This window comes from Sciurus carolinensis, chromosome 3 (assembly GCF_902686445.1).
Source record: "Sciurus carolinensis chromosome 3, mSciCar1.2, whole genome shotgun sequence".
In the NCBI taxonomy this organism is placed as follows: domain Eukaryota; kingdom Metazoa; phylum Chordata; class Mammalia; order Rodentia; family Sciuridae; genus Sciurus; species Sciurus carolinensis.
In genome coordinates this window covers 43,278,780-43,291,851 of record NC_062215.1, presented here as the reverse complement: position 1 = coordinate 43,291,851, position 13,072 = coordinate 43,278,780, and the positions used below count along the sequence as shown (strand labels likewise).

The 13,072-nt window shown below is 39.4% G+C and overlaps 1 protein-coding gene across 8 annotated transcripts in view; it reads right to left on the bottom strand.

The window, feature by feature from the left end:
* Specc1 (sperm antigen with calponin homology and coiled-coil domains 1) overlaps positions 1–13,072 on the bottom strand; it is a 265,322-nt gene that overhangs the window by 195,863 nt on the left and 56,387 nt on the right. For all 8 annotated transcript variants that reach the window (XM_047545173.1, XM_047545172.1, XM_047545171.1 and 5 more), the window contains exon 3: positions 177–312. In XM_047545173.1, the coding sequence (XP_047401129.1) occupies positions 177–312 (136 nt within the window). The remainder of the gene's footprint in view (positions 1–176; positions 313–13,072) is intronic.

Here is a 13,072-nt window from a genome sequence, read left to right as displayed (position 1 = left end):
CCACATGGATACATGTAAACTCCCCTTAGGGCAAGGACACTGCCTACATTAGTTCCTGGCACAGGGTGAGTGATTAAGAAACATCAGATGAGGGAAGAGATGAATGCATCACTGGTGTGCTTTTATATGGCCAAGATGAATGGCTTCCTGGTCCCTCCTACCTTGGTCCCTCCTACCTGTACTGCTCCTCAGGCGGCTCTCAGCAAGCTCAGAGATGGCTCCAGCTGTTGCAGTCTTTTTCAGTCGCGCTACCCCTGATGAGGTGGTACTTCCAGGTTTGTTGAGCATGTCCTCACTACTGGCCCTCTTGAGCTACAAGAGAGGTTGGAGGGAAAAGAGAGAAGATGAAGACATGTTTTCAGTAAGGAGTGCTGTAAAACAATAATGCATCTGAATGGAACTATGTGCCCAGTAGTTTAGATACAATACTCTGAGTAGCATCATTGTATGAAGTGAAAAAATGCCAAGTTAGGCAAACCTGTTCCTGTCATTCACAGGTCAGAGTATGATCTTCTATAACCATTTCAAAGAATAGCATAACATTATGGTGTATAGCCATCATGTCACATTTCAAATCAGTTGTTTCCCCTGATGTACAGAGAATACACTCCAAGACCACTGGCAATTCTGGAGTTTCCAGCCCCATATATACTGAGTTTCATTCTTACCATAGATCTTAGAAACCCTGGCATACAACTTTTTTCTTTCCTTATTAAGTTGAGAATTTATACCTCTTATCTGAATTGCCAGTATCATTACTCTTGCATTTTGGGGCCATTATTAAGTAAAATAATGGTTCCATGAACCCAAGCACTAAGATATCATGACAGTTGATCTGATAACCAAGACAGGGTGGGTAGTATATACAGCATGGATATATTGTACACAAGGATGATTCGCCTCATAGGCAGTATGGTGAAAGGTTTCATCATGTTACCCAGAATGGCAAGTGATTCAAAACTTATAAATTAATTATTTCTGGAATTTTCCATTTAATATTTTTGGACCATGGCTAACTGAAATTGTGGAAAGTGAAATGTGTAGATAAGGGGGATACTGAATGACTAAAAAAAAGCAGGTGGAGAAATAAACAAATGATGGCACTGATTGAAAAAAGAACTGTGAGCAGCACAAAAGGCAGGATAGAATGGTGCACAGAACATTTTTAAAATAGCTTAAAGTACATCAGGAGGAAATAGTTGGAGAATCTACCAAGTACTTAACACCAAGCACTCTGTAGAGCATCTCATACAGAAGATGTGTTCAAGCCACACTGGTTGAGGGCTCAAAGGCTGCTCCACTGGCTTTGGAGCCACTGACTGACTGAGGGTTAACACTTCACACATTTGCACAATTAAAAAAAGAAACATTTTCCATTTTCATATCATTTAAATTTCAAGGTATAACCACATGCCTCCAGAATGGTTTGAAACAGAAAAAATACCAATACCAAGTGTTGGTGTGTTCAGCAGCAACTATCAGGTCTTGCTGGTAGGCAGGCAAACTGGTAAAACTGCAGTATCTACTACAGCTAAATATTTTCACCTTACGCTTCAGCAGTCCCACTCCTACCTCTGTGTCCAAGAGGAATACTTCAAAAGAATGTTCATAGCACCTTTATTTATAACAGTCCCAAACCAAACAATACATATATAAAACATATGGGAAGGAACCTTCTAGGTGCTAAAATATTCACATATGCATTGGGTGGTGGTTACCTGAGTATGGACTTGTGTAAACATCCACTCAACTGAATAGCTAAGATCATGATGTGTGTACTTTGAAGAATTTACTGTAGTATGCTGTGCTTCATTAAAAAAGAAAAAGGAGGAACATACCTGAACATTGTAAAGGCTATTTATGCTAAGCCCATGGTCAACATCATTCTTAATGGAGAAAAACTGAAACCATTCCCTTTAAAAACAGGAACAAGACAGAGATGTCCTCTTTCACCACTTCTATTCAACATTGTCCTCGAAACTCTAGCCAGAGCAATTAGGCAGACTAAAGAAATTAAAGGGATACAAATAGGAAAAGAGGAACTTAAGCGGTCACTATTTGTGGATGACATGATTCTATATTTAGAGGATCCAAAAATCTCCTCCAGAAAACTTCTAGACCTCATCAATGAATTCAGCAAAATAGCAGGCTATAAAATCAACACGCATAAATCTAAAGCATTTTTATACGCAAGTGACGAAACAGATGAAAGGGAAATGAGGAAAACAACCCCATTTGCAATAGCCTCAAAAAAATAAAATAAAATACTTGGGAACCAATCTAACCAAAGAGGTAAAAGATCTCTACAATGAAAACTACAAAACATTGAAGAAAGAAATTAAGGAAGACCTTACAAGATGGAAAGATCTCCCATGTTCTTGGATAGGAAGAATTAATATTGTCAAAATGGCCATACTACCAAAAGTGCTATACAGATTCAATGCAATTCCAATTAAAATCCCAATGATGTACCTTATAGAAATAGAGCAAGCAATCATGAAATTCATCTGGAAGAATAAGAAACCCAGAATAGCTAAAGCAATCCTTAGCAGGAAGAATGAAACAGTGGGTATCACAATACCAGAACTTCAACTATACCACAAACCAATAGTAACAAAAACAGCATGGTATTGGCACCAAAATAGACAGGTAGATCAATGGTACAGAATAGAGGACACAGACACAAACCCAAATAAATACAATTTTCTCATACTAGACAAAGGTGCCAAAAATATGAAATGGAGAAAAGATAGCCTGTTCAACAAATGGTGCTGGGAAAACTGGAAATCCATATGCAACAGAATGAAACTAAACCCCTATCTCTCATCCTGCACAAAAATCAACTCATAATGGATCAAGGACCTTGAAATCAGACCAGAGACCCTGCATCTTATAGAAGAAAAAGTAGGTCCAAATCTTCACCTTGTTGGCTTAGGATCAGACTTCCTTAACAGGACTCCCATAGCACAAGAAATAAAAGCAAGAATCAATAACTGGGATAGATTCAAACTAAATAGCTTTCTCTCAGCAAAGGAAACTATCAGCAATGCGAAGAGAGAGCCTACAGAGTGGGAGAATATCTTTGCCACTCATACTTCAGATAGAGCACTAATTTCCAGAATCTATAAAGAACTCAAAAAACTCTACACCAAGAATACAAATAACCCAATCAACAAATGGGCTAAGGATATGAACAGACACTTCACAGAAGAAGATCTACAAGCAATCAACCAACATATGAAAAAATGTTCACCATCTTTAGTAATAAGAGAAATGCAAATCAAAACTACACTAAGATTCCATCTCACCCCCATTAGAATGGTGATTATCAAGAATACAAGCAACAATAGGTGTTGGAGAGGATGTGGGGAAAAAGGTACACTCATACATTGCTGGTGGGGCGGCAAATTAGTGCAGCCACTCTGGAAAGCAGTGTGGAGATTCCTTAGAAAACTTGGAATGGACCTACCATTTGACCCAGCTATCCCACTCCTCAGCCTATACCCAAAGGACTTAAAATCAGCATACTACAGAGATACAGCCACATCAATGTTCATAACTGCTCAATTCACAATAGCCAGATTGTGGAACCAACCTGGATGCCCTTCAATTGATGAATGGATAAAGAAACTGTGGTATATATATACAATGGAATATTACTCAGTTATAAAGAATAATAAAATTATGGCATTTGCAGGCAAATGGATGAAATTGGAGAATATTATGTTAAGTGAGATAAGCCAATCTCAAAAATCCAAAAGGTGAATGATCTCACTGATAAGTGGATGATGACACATAATGGTGGGTAGGAGAGGGGCAAGAATGGAGGAAGGAGGGACTGTATAGAGGGAAAAGAGAGGTGGGAGGGGTGGGAGGGAAGGAAAAAATAATGGAATGAATCAAACATCATTACTCTATGTAAATGTATGAATATGCAAATGGTGTGCTGTTACTCCATGTACAAACAGAAACAACATGTATCCTATTTGTTTACAATAAAAATAAATTAAAAAAATAATAAAGTGACCTTAAAAATTATAAAAAAAAAAAAAAGAAAGAAAGAAAAAGGGAGCTGGGGATCTAGTTCAGTGGTAGAGCACTTGCACAGCATGCCCAAGGTCCTGAATTCCATTCCCAGCACTGCAAAGAAAGAGAGAGAGAGAGAGAGAGAGGAGTAAATTGGGGGTGTGGGGTGGGGGTGGTTGGTCACAGAAGTTGCACTATAGCCCTTATTCAGGGATTCCAGAATTGTCTTCCCACCTCCCATTTCAGAGTAAAAGGTGTTTGCTCAAGTTTTCCAACCTCTCAAACTATCCATCAGATTGCCAGTATATGTGTTCAATATTAAATGGCCACAGTCTATAATGTCAGCAGCTTTTTCCCCAATAGAAAAAAATAAATGAACTATTATTCTGCCAAGAATCATGATCAAGTGCATCCCTCGTCCCCAAAGGAAAATCAAGTCTGATTTTAGACTTTGAAAATTCCTAAAAGGACACCTCACACGAAAAGTGGACATTGTTGCAGTTAAGGAAATTCTCAGAGCAACAGTGCAAGGGGTATGCACTCAGTTCTACTTTTCCTCTAATTGGCTGACATTGTTCAAAATCAGTAAGTCTGACTTGAAGTACAGAATTATCAAACCCTCGAGCAAAAGGCCCAGAGAGCAAGTGCTCAATCTGCAAATCAGAACAGGAATTCCACAAACCAGAGCACTTCCACTGGGGCAGAAGTAAAACCACTTCAGCCCCATCCCAACCACACCCTGAGATACCCTGTCCCTTCTTCTTTATGGGGTTGGTTCCTGGAGATGTGAGGTCTTGATGAGATGACAGGCAGAGGCACCAGGAAACAGGAGTTGGTAATCAGTGGGAAGACTTGCCTTGGGGCGCTGTAAGATGATCTGACCCAGCAATAAAGGTAGTGACAGTGATCTTAAGAATTGCAACGGGTGTTATAGGAGTAACAGTGACCAGGAGAAATGTTCTGGTGGCTGCAGAACCAGGCTCAGGACTAGAGGCTTTCAAGGGCAGAGTTAGTGGTAGGAGAGCTGAGACCCTCTGCACTAAACTCTAAGATACAGCATTAGGAGTTTATTTTTGTTTAGGGCAAGGCAGGAAGGGAGGGGGATGTATAAGGGAACCCAGGATATGGAATCTCTATATGCCAGCTTCCCAGCAATCACATGGGAAGGAGACAGTTAAGGGGAGGTAAGGGCTATACAACCAGGCTCTAGGGACAGATCCTACTCCACTTGTTCCTACCTATGTAACCAAAGGAATTGTATTATAGTCCCCCAATTCTAAAATAGAGAAAATAATAAACCTAGTTCTAGGATTGTACCCTTAATTAAGAACATAAGCACTAAATTAAGAACACGACAAGTATCAGTGGCTATTATTATTTATCTTCATCACCCTCACCAACATCACTGTTATCATCATCATTATAAACATCACTATCATCATCACCTTTATCATATCATCACCACATCACCACCACCACGACCATCATTACCACCCTCATACCCTAACTACCATCACCATCACCTCCATCATCACCTCCATCATCACCACCACCACCATCATCTCTATCATCACCATCAATATTGCAGCTATTGGGAACTCAGTCAGAGACCACTGGCTTTGCTGCCCTGAATATTACTAGTGTCCCTTCAGTGATGCTTCTCCAACCCAGAAGCAATTGAAGCATCTATTAACAAACAATAGCTTGAAAATAAAGCCGAACTGTTATGCTTCATTAGAAACCAGGAGACTGATAAGCTGTGGATTCCTGGGTTAGTTATGATATAGAAGCTATTTCCTCACCTACAAAATAGAAGAATTGGATTAAATCACCTAAGATCCTCCTCACTTCATATGTTCTAGTCACTATATTAGATTGTATACACGTTAGCCTCAAATAATTTATGGATCAGTGTTAGTATATATTATTTAAATGTAAACCTTTTGCTCAGAGCACAAATAATGGAAAATATTAAATGTCCTATGCTCTCTGAGCTTGTTCATTAAATACACTGAATGTATCAGTGCCTTCATGACTAAGACTCTTATTCACCCCTATCCATATACTACCATATAGTGGCTACTTTTTAACTTTCTTAAAATCAGAAAAACTATAATGGTAAGGGTCCCAGTGGTAAATGTCAAATACTGCACTAACTGGTCGAATATTACCTCTGCTTCAAACATGCTGAATTTTGATTATTAATCCTAAAACACTTTTCATAGCATAGATAAATATGAAAATGCCATTACTAACCACTTAATACCTAGATAAAGAACATTTCACGCCTAAACGAATGTGAGATAGCGAAGGTTCCTGAGAACCTTCTTTTTTAGCCTTCCCTCTGCTCTCTTCTTCTGCTCACACAAGGAGGTCTTTGGAATTTGGAGGCTATCTATAAAATCAACTGTTGCTAATACTATCAAGGTTTAAGGGAATTTTGACCACTAAATAGATAACTCATTTAATCTGTTAGCCTTTCAACTAATCCTGAAACTAGATAAAGTCCAGATTTGCATCCCAGGAAGAAGTGAGCAGGGGAAAGAAAGGAGGGTCCTTCAGGAACACTGTGATCCTAGGTAGCCTGGAGTGGCCCTATACATGCATGCAGGATAGAAGCGAGAGAATGGCAGGAGAGAGCTCCAAAGACACCCCTCCTCTTTCCTCCTTGTTACTGTGCCAGGACTGCTTCTTTGGGGGCCTAGAACTTTTCTGTTCTACCTAGACTCTATACTTCAGATAAGGGTTTACTAAAAATGTACTATTGACTGAGTATAAAGCATTCTGGAGGGAGCAGGTAAGTGCCAGGGAGAAGATGGGAGGGCAGGGGTGACAGTCACTTGTCCCAATAGTACACAGTGAGAGGACTGGGATTATCAGCTCCCCCAATGCCCCAGGTGCAATGGTATAGAATTGGGATCTGACTAAGCAGAAGTCAGGACCTATGTAAAACAGCAGGCAATGCAGCTAGATCTGCATTGGAGAGCCACCTCTGTGAGTGAGGGGCAAGTAGAGGCAGAGAAGTAGAAGGTGGGCAGATCCACCTAATGGGAGGCTGAGTTAAGGTAGAGTCTTTGTTTTGAAGATCAGGGCAGGTAAGCCTATGTTGAGGTTTAGGGATAGAATTAAGAGTACAAGTAGGTGGAAAGGAGCCAGTGATGGAGGCTCAGCACAGCTTGTGGGCACTTGTGGGTTCTTCCAGGTCCTTTACCTGAACATTCCTTCTCATTCCAGCACAACTCTATGATGCTATATGTTGGAAAACACTAAATAACTTGCTCAAGACTACATAGGTGTGATGGAGCTGGAATTTGAACCCAGGACTCTGTTTCTGTAGCCTATAATTTTTCCATAAAACCACCAGGTCAACCTTTTCAAAAAGCAATGGGAACTGGTGGCAGTGTGCACACTTGTAAAATCAGCACTCAGGAGGCTGAGGCAGAAGGATCGCAAGTTCAAAGCCAGCTTCAGCAACTTAGCAAGGCCCTAAGCAACTCAGCAAGACCCTATCTCTAAGTGAAATATACAATAAAAAAAAAAAAAAGTGGGGGCGGGGGCTGGGGATGACTCAGTGATTAAGTGCCCTTGGGTTGAATCCTTGATATAAAATAAAATAAAATAAAATAAAATAAAAAGCACCAGGAGCCAGGAGCCTCCTATCCACTTGATAGGGTCAGAAGGAAAACTGCCTCACGTTAGCTTGGTCCCACAGTTTAGTGGTCTAGGGGCTGGGCTGGAAATGCAGATGACCTGAGTCTGATCCTGGCTCTGCCAGTCACCAGTTATATGACTACAGGCAAATAACTTCACCTCTCTGTCCTTTGGTTTCTTTACCCTCAAAATAGATGTAATAATGGTACCTACCTCTTTGTGTTATTTTGAGGATTAAAGGAATAAGCCCTCCAATGTGCTTAAATAACTGTGTCTATGAGACAGACTTCAACAGAAGTCAGTTATAATAACCACAAATGAAAATCATCATTATTATTTTTATACTATTGTTACCCTATACAAACTGAATTCAAATTAAGGCAAGGATAAGAAGGGAGTATTTTTAGGAAAAGGTTAGAGCAATGTGATGGGGATTCCAGAGTGTACAGTAGAACATCAAGCAAATCATTAACTTCTCTGAAACTCAGGCTCTTATGTTAAATCCATTCAATAACAATATTTAGCAAAAATGTACAGTGTGCCTGCCTATGATATACAGGGCATGGCTAGTTCTATGGTTCAGATGCAGTTTGAGTGTCCCCCAAGGGTTCATGTGTTGGAAGCTTGGTCCCTTGTTAAGAGGTGGTGGGACCTTTAAGAGGTGGGGCCTAGTAGGAGGTCATTACTGGTCCTCTGCTCTAGCTTTCTGTCCCACCATATATTCTTTCTTTCTCTCTCAGTTTCTCTTTCTCTTCTATTCCCACCACTGTGATGCCATTCACCACAAAGCCCTCACCAATGCCCACTTGATGCCAATGTCATGCCCTTGAATCTCAAGAACTGTGAATTATAAAGGTTCCAAGAACCTCAGGTATTTTATTACAGTAACATAAAATGGACTAATATAGCCCAGGGATACTAGATACTTTATACAAGTATTGTGAGATTGGAAATGAAGTATATAAAACACCTTAGCAGAGGACTCGTTGTGCCACAAATGATAACTGCTCTTAAAAGTATTATTACTTAAGTTACACATGCAATTCTAGCTTGGAAGTCCACTTTTGAGGTCTTTTTTTTTTTTTGGTCAGTGACACCTACTACTCTGCCTCTTGGATCTGAAATGCCACTCTGCAACATATATAGATCTCATGCTATCCTTCTCAGGAATCAGGATAAATTAAGATGTGCTACAGGCCAATGTAACACCTCCTCATCACAAAGCACAGAGTATGCAGAGAGGCAAAGCTTATTTTTGTATTGCTAGGAATGGAACCAGGGCCTCATTCATGCTATGCACATGCTCTATCACTGAGCTGCACTCCTAGCCAGCAGAATTTTTAAAGGGAGCACTTTATTTCCCCTGCATTTTCCATGAGGACTTCCACATGAGAAAGACTGTGTAGACGCTTTCCTGGGAGGTAGAGTATACAGACTACAAACTGATCCTACCTGTCCTTGGAAGCTACTCATTCTATTGCTACATTTTTTGGATGCAACATCAACTAGGAAAAGCCCCTAGTCTCAGTTACTGATTTGTGTCCTTTCTCTATTCATGGCTGCATTTTTTGGCTCTGCTTCCTGGTCACACAATAACATCAGTACCATCCAAGGTTTCTGGTTTGTTATAGAAAATCCCTATAAAGGTATGTGCTTTGGTGTTGCTTTAATATGTTTAATAGGTATTTTTGCTAATTGTTTCACTGATATTTAAACTGCTGAGCACCTGCGTATAAAAGTTCACAAAATGAAAAAATTAAAATACCTCACAGATTAAAGATACTAAGAAATTCCTCTGAATTTCACAAAGATGAGGGGAAAACACAAAGTTCTAAAATCATCAGCCATAACATAATCTGGTCTTTAGAGGCAGATAACATGTTATGATTGCAGATAACAGTGGTCCTCAAATGTGAGCAGGCATCAGAATTGTGGGGAGGGTTTGTTGAAATGCAGATTGCTGACTTCACCTCCCTTTAAACCCGCCATCAACCACGTGTTTCTCATTTGCTATATCTAGGGCAGGGCCCAAGAATTTGCATTTCTACCGAGTTCCCAAGAAATGCTGATCTGTTGGTCCAGGGACCACACTTTGAGAACCAAAGTTTAGTGCAGCACTGTCCATGAAAATATGAGAAACAGTTTTTTATTGTGCGGTGGCCAAATTAAGAAGTGAACGAAAGCCAGGCAAGGTGGCACATGTCTGTAATCCCAGTGGCTTGGGAGGCTGAGGCAGGAGGATCACAAGTTCAAAGCCAGCTTCAGCAACTTAGAAAGGCACTTAGCAACTCAGTGAGACCCTGTGTCTAACAAAATATAAAAAGAAGGCTGGGGATGTGGCTCAGTGATTAAGCACTCCTGGGTTCAATCACCAGTACCAAAAAAAAAAACAAAAAACAAAAAAAAAACAAGTAAACTGAAACAGACAAAAGAATTTTAATAATATATTTTCTTTAACCAAATCTAAGCAAAATATTATAAACATGGAATTGATGTAAAATATAGTCATGTGTCAGTGACAGGTTATATTCTGAAAAATGAGTTGCTAGGCAATTTCATCATTGTGAGAACATCATAGAGTATGCTTCCACAAACCCAGATGGTGTAGCCTACTACACATCTAAGCTATATGAGATATTATATATATTATATATATACTATATATAGTATATATACTATATAAATATATAATTTATTATTATATAATATAATTTATTATTATATTATATTATATTATACACACACACACACACACATATATATAGTAGCCTATTGCTCCTAGGGCCATGATGAACAAAACAACATGAGATTAAATCAAGCACAAAAAAAGAGGATGCCATCAAGAGGCACAGTAAGCACAGGATGTGTGAGGCTGCTGCTAGATCACACAGCAGTTTTATGGTAAACTTTTTCTTTGTAAGTAGGAGTATACTCAAAATAATGATTAAAAATATAGTACAATAAATACATAAAACAGTAACATAGTTGTCTAATATCATTATCCAATTTTATGTACTGTACATAATTGTTTGTGCTATTCTTTTTATACAATTGATATCATAGTCACACAAACACACAAGTAATGCATTGTGCTATGATGTCACTAAGCCATAGGAATTCTTTAGCTCCATTGTAATCTGACGGGACCACCAGCATATATGTGTGTGTCATTGACTGAAATGTTGTTATATGACACATGGATAAATATTAGTGAGGTATTCTGCTTTTTTTGGTATTAACTCTTCAAACCTGGTGTGTAGTTTACACATAGAGCACATCCCAATTTTGACTAGCCACATTTCAAGGGCTCCAATACCCCATGTGGCTAAACGCTACCATATTTAGAGCATTTTGTAAGAACAATTATAGAAGACTGACTTGGTCCCCAAGCCTCATATAACATACCCACACTAAAAGACTGCTTTCCTAACCACAGTTGACCCCTGGGAGGACTGAGGCTGCCCCAACACCAAGCTCTGATCCCTGGGCCCCAGAAGGCTGCACAGGGTCAACACTTGACTCATACCTAGCCAAAACAAAAACAAAAACAAACAAACAAAAATAATCTGACCCAGGTTTTTGCTTGTTATTTGACTTTTTTCATTGTTTTTTAAAACAAATAGGAATGAGCAAAAAAGTGGTCAAGGCTTCTAGTCTACAAGAGTTCCATCTCTTGTAGGAGTCATGGCATGCTGGCCACCATGCTTCATACACATGCTAGAGGAGGCTGGGTGTCAGTGGGCATCAGAGAAATAAAGGGGCAGAGATAAATAGAGACATGCAACAGAAAAAGTGTCCTGGGCTAGTCTAGCCTCTCTTAGCTCTGGTCTTACACTCTTGTCCCTACAGTGACATGGAAACCTTAGAATCTGTTCATTATATATTAGCCCTCCAGATCCACAGGTTCTTATCCTCAGATTCAGTCAACCTCTGATCAAGAATATTCTAAAAAGAAAATCTGCATCTATACTGAACATGCCTAGACATTTTTCTTGTCATTATTCTCTAAACAGTACAGTATAACACCTACTTTCTTATATTGTATTGGGTATTACAAATTATCTAGAGATGAGTTAGAGTTTTGGGGAAGTTATGAATAGGTTATATGCAGATACTACACCATTACATATTAAGGCCCTTGATCATTCATGGATCTTGTCCATGGGAAGTGCTGGAACAAATAAATCCCCTACGAGTAGCAAGGATGACTAGATTCTCTTCTGCTGGAGCAAGCTCAAGCCAATGTTTCATCATATGCGACCCAGTGAGCCCTGGGTTGTCTAAACAGCCAGGATGGGGCGGCCTGTTGAATCTGAGTACTCCAGGTGCTCGAGTACAATGAGAATGATTTACACCAACATCCCCGATCCTGTCTGAACTCTTTGTTCCTGCTTTGTTCTTTCACTGCTCCCACAACTTGGCCACTATGGAAAGTGAGTATTTAATTCTACTTTTGGTGGTCTCGTTCACCATTTTGACCCATTAAAACCATATGGATCTATTTACTGTAAAACAAATAGAGTACGATGTCCACCATGGAGTTCAGGTAGTGTTATGTGAGTGTTCGTTGTATGATTCAACTTCTCTGTCTGCTTGTAAGTTTTTGTAGTAAACTATTAGGGGAAGGAAATCTACTTATTTTCTGACCTCACCATTTCCTCAGTTTCTCTTCTATTCTCTGAAGTATTAGTTTTCTTCCTCTACCCACAAATGTAGGTAGAAAGGAGATGGTAAGGGCAGAATAGGATGAAGGGGTAGGCATGGTTCAGTTCCTTCTACTACTCCTTCCCTCAAGCCCTGTCATTCTCTAGAATAAGAACAGTAGACCTCAGGAATTCAGAGAGCAGAAATACTCTAACATGAATATGTGCTTTTCCCTGACATTTTCCCTGTAGAACAAGTTTCACAAAACATCAACTTACTGATGACAGAAGTGGTCAACATCTTGCAATCCTGATGAAACATTCCTATATGTCAGGCCTTTTTTTTTTAATTTTTAAACATTCCTTATAGAAAATACTTCAATATATTCCAGAAGTAGTCCTAATGATCTATTATTGATAGAATATATGCATTCATTTAAAAATCTAAGTTAAAAATGTGATATTAGGTGAAAGATAATAAAAACAAAAAATAATGGAAATGAGGTTGAGTCCATTATGATAGAATAATAAAATTATGTGACCAACCCTTGAACTACATTTACTCCTCATGGCAACTAAGGTGTTACCTTCCTCTCAAAGTCAAGAAAACAGGAGCTCAGGATGGTTCCATGGCTTCTGTGAGATCTCACAGCTGGAAAATGGCAGAACCAGGTTTCCAAGTCAGGCTGCCCTGACCAAATGCCAAGCTCCTCTATTCCACCAGACTTCTACTCCCAGAACAGGGAACAGGG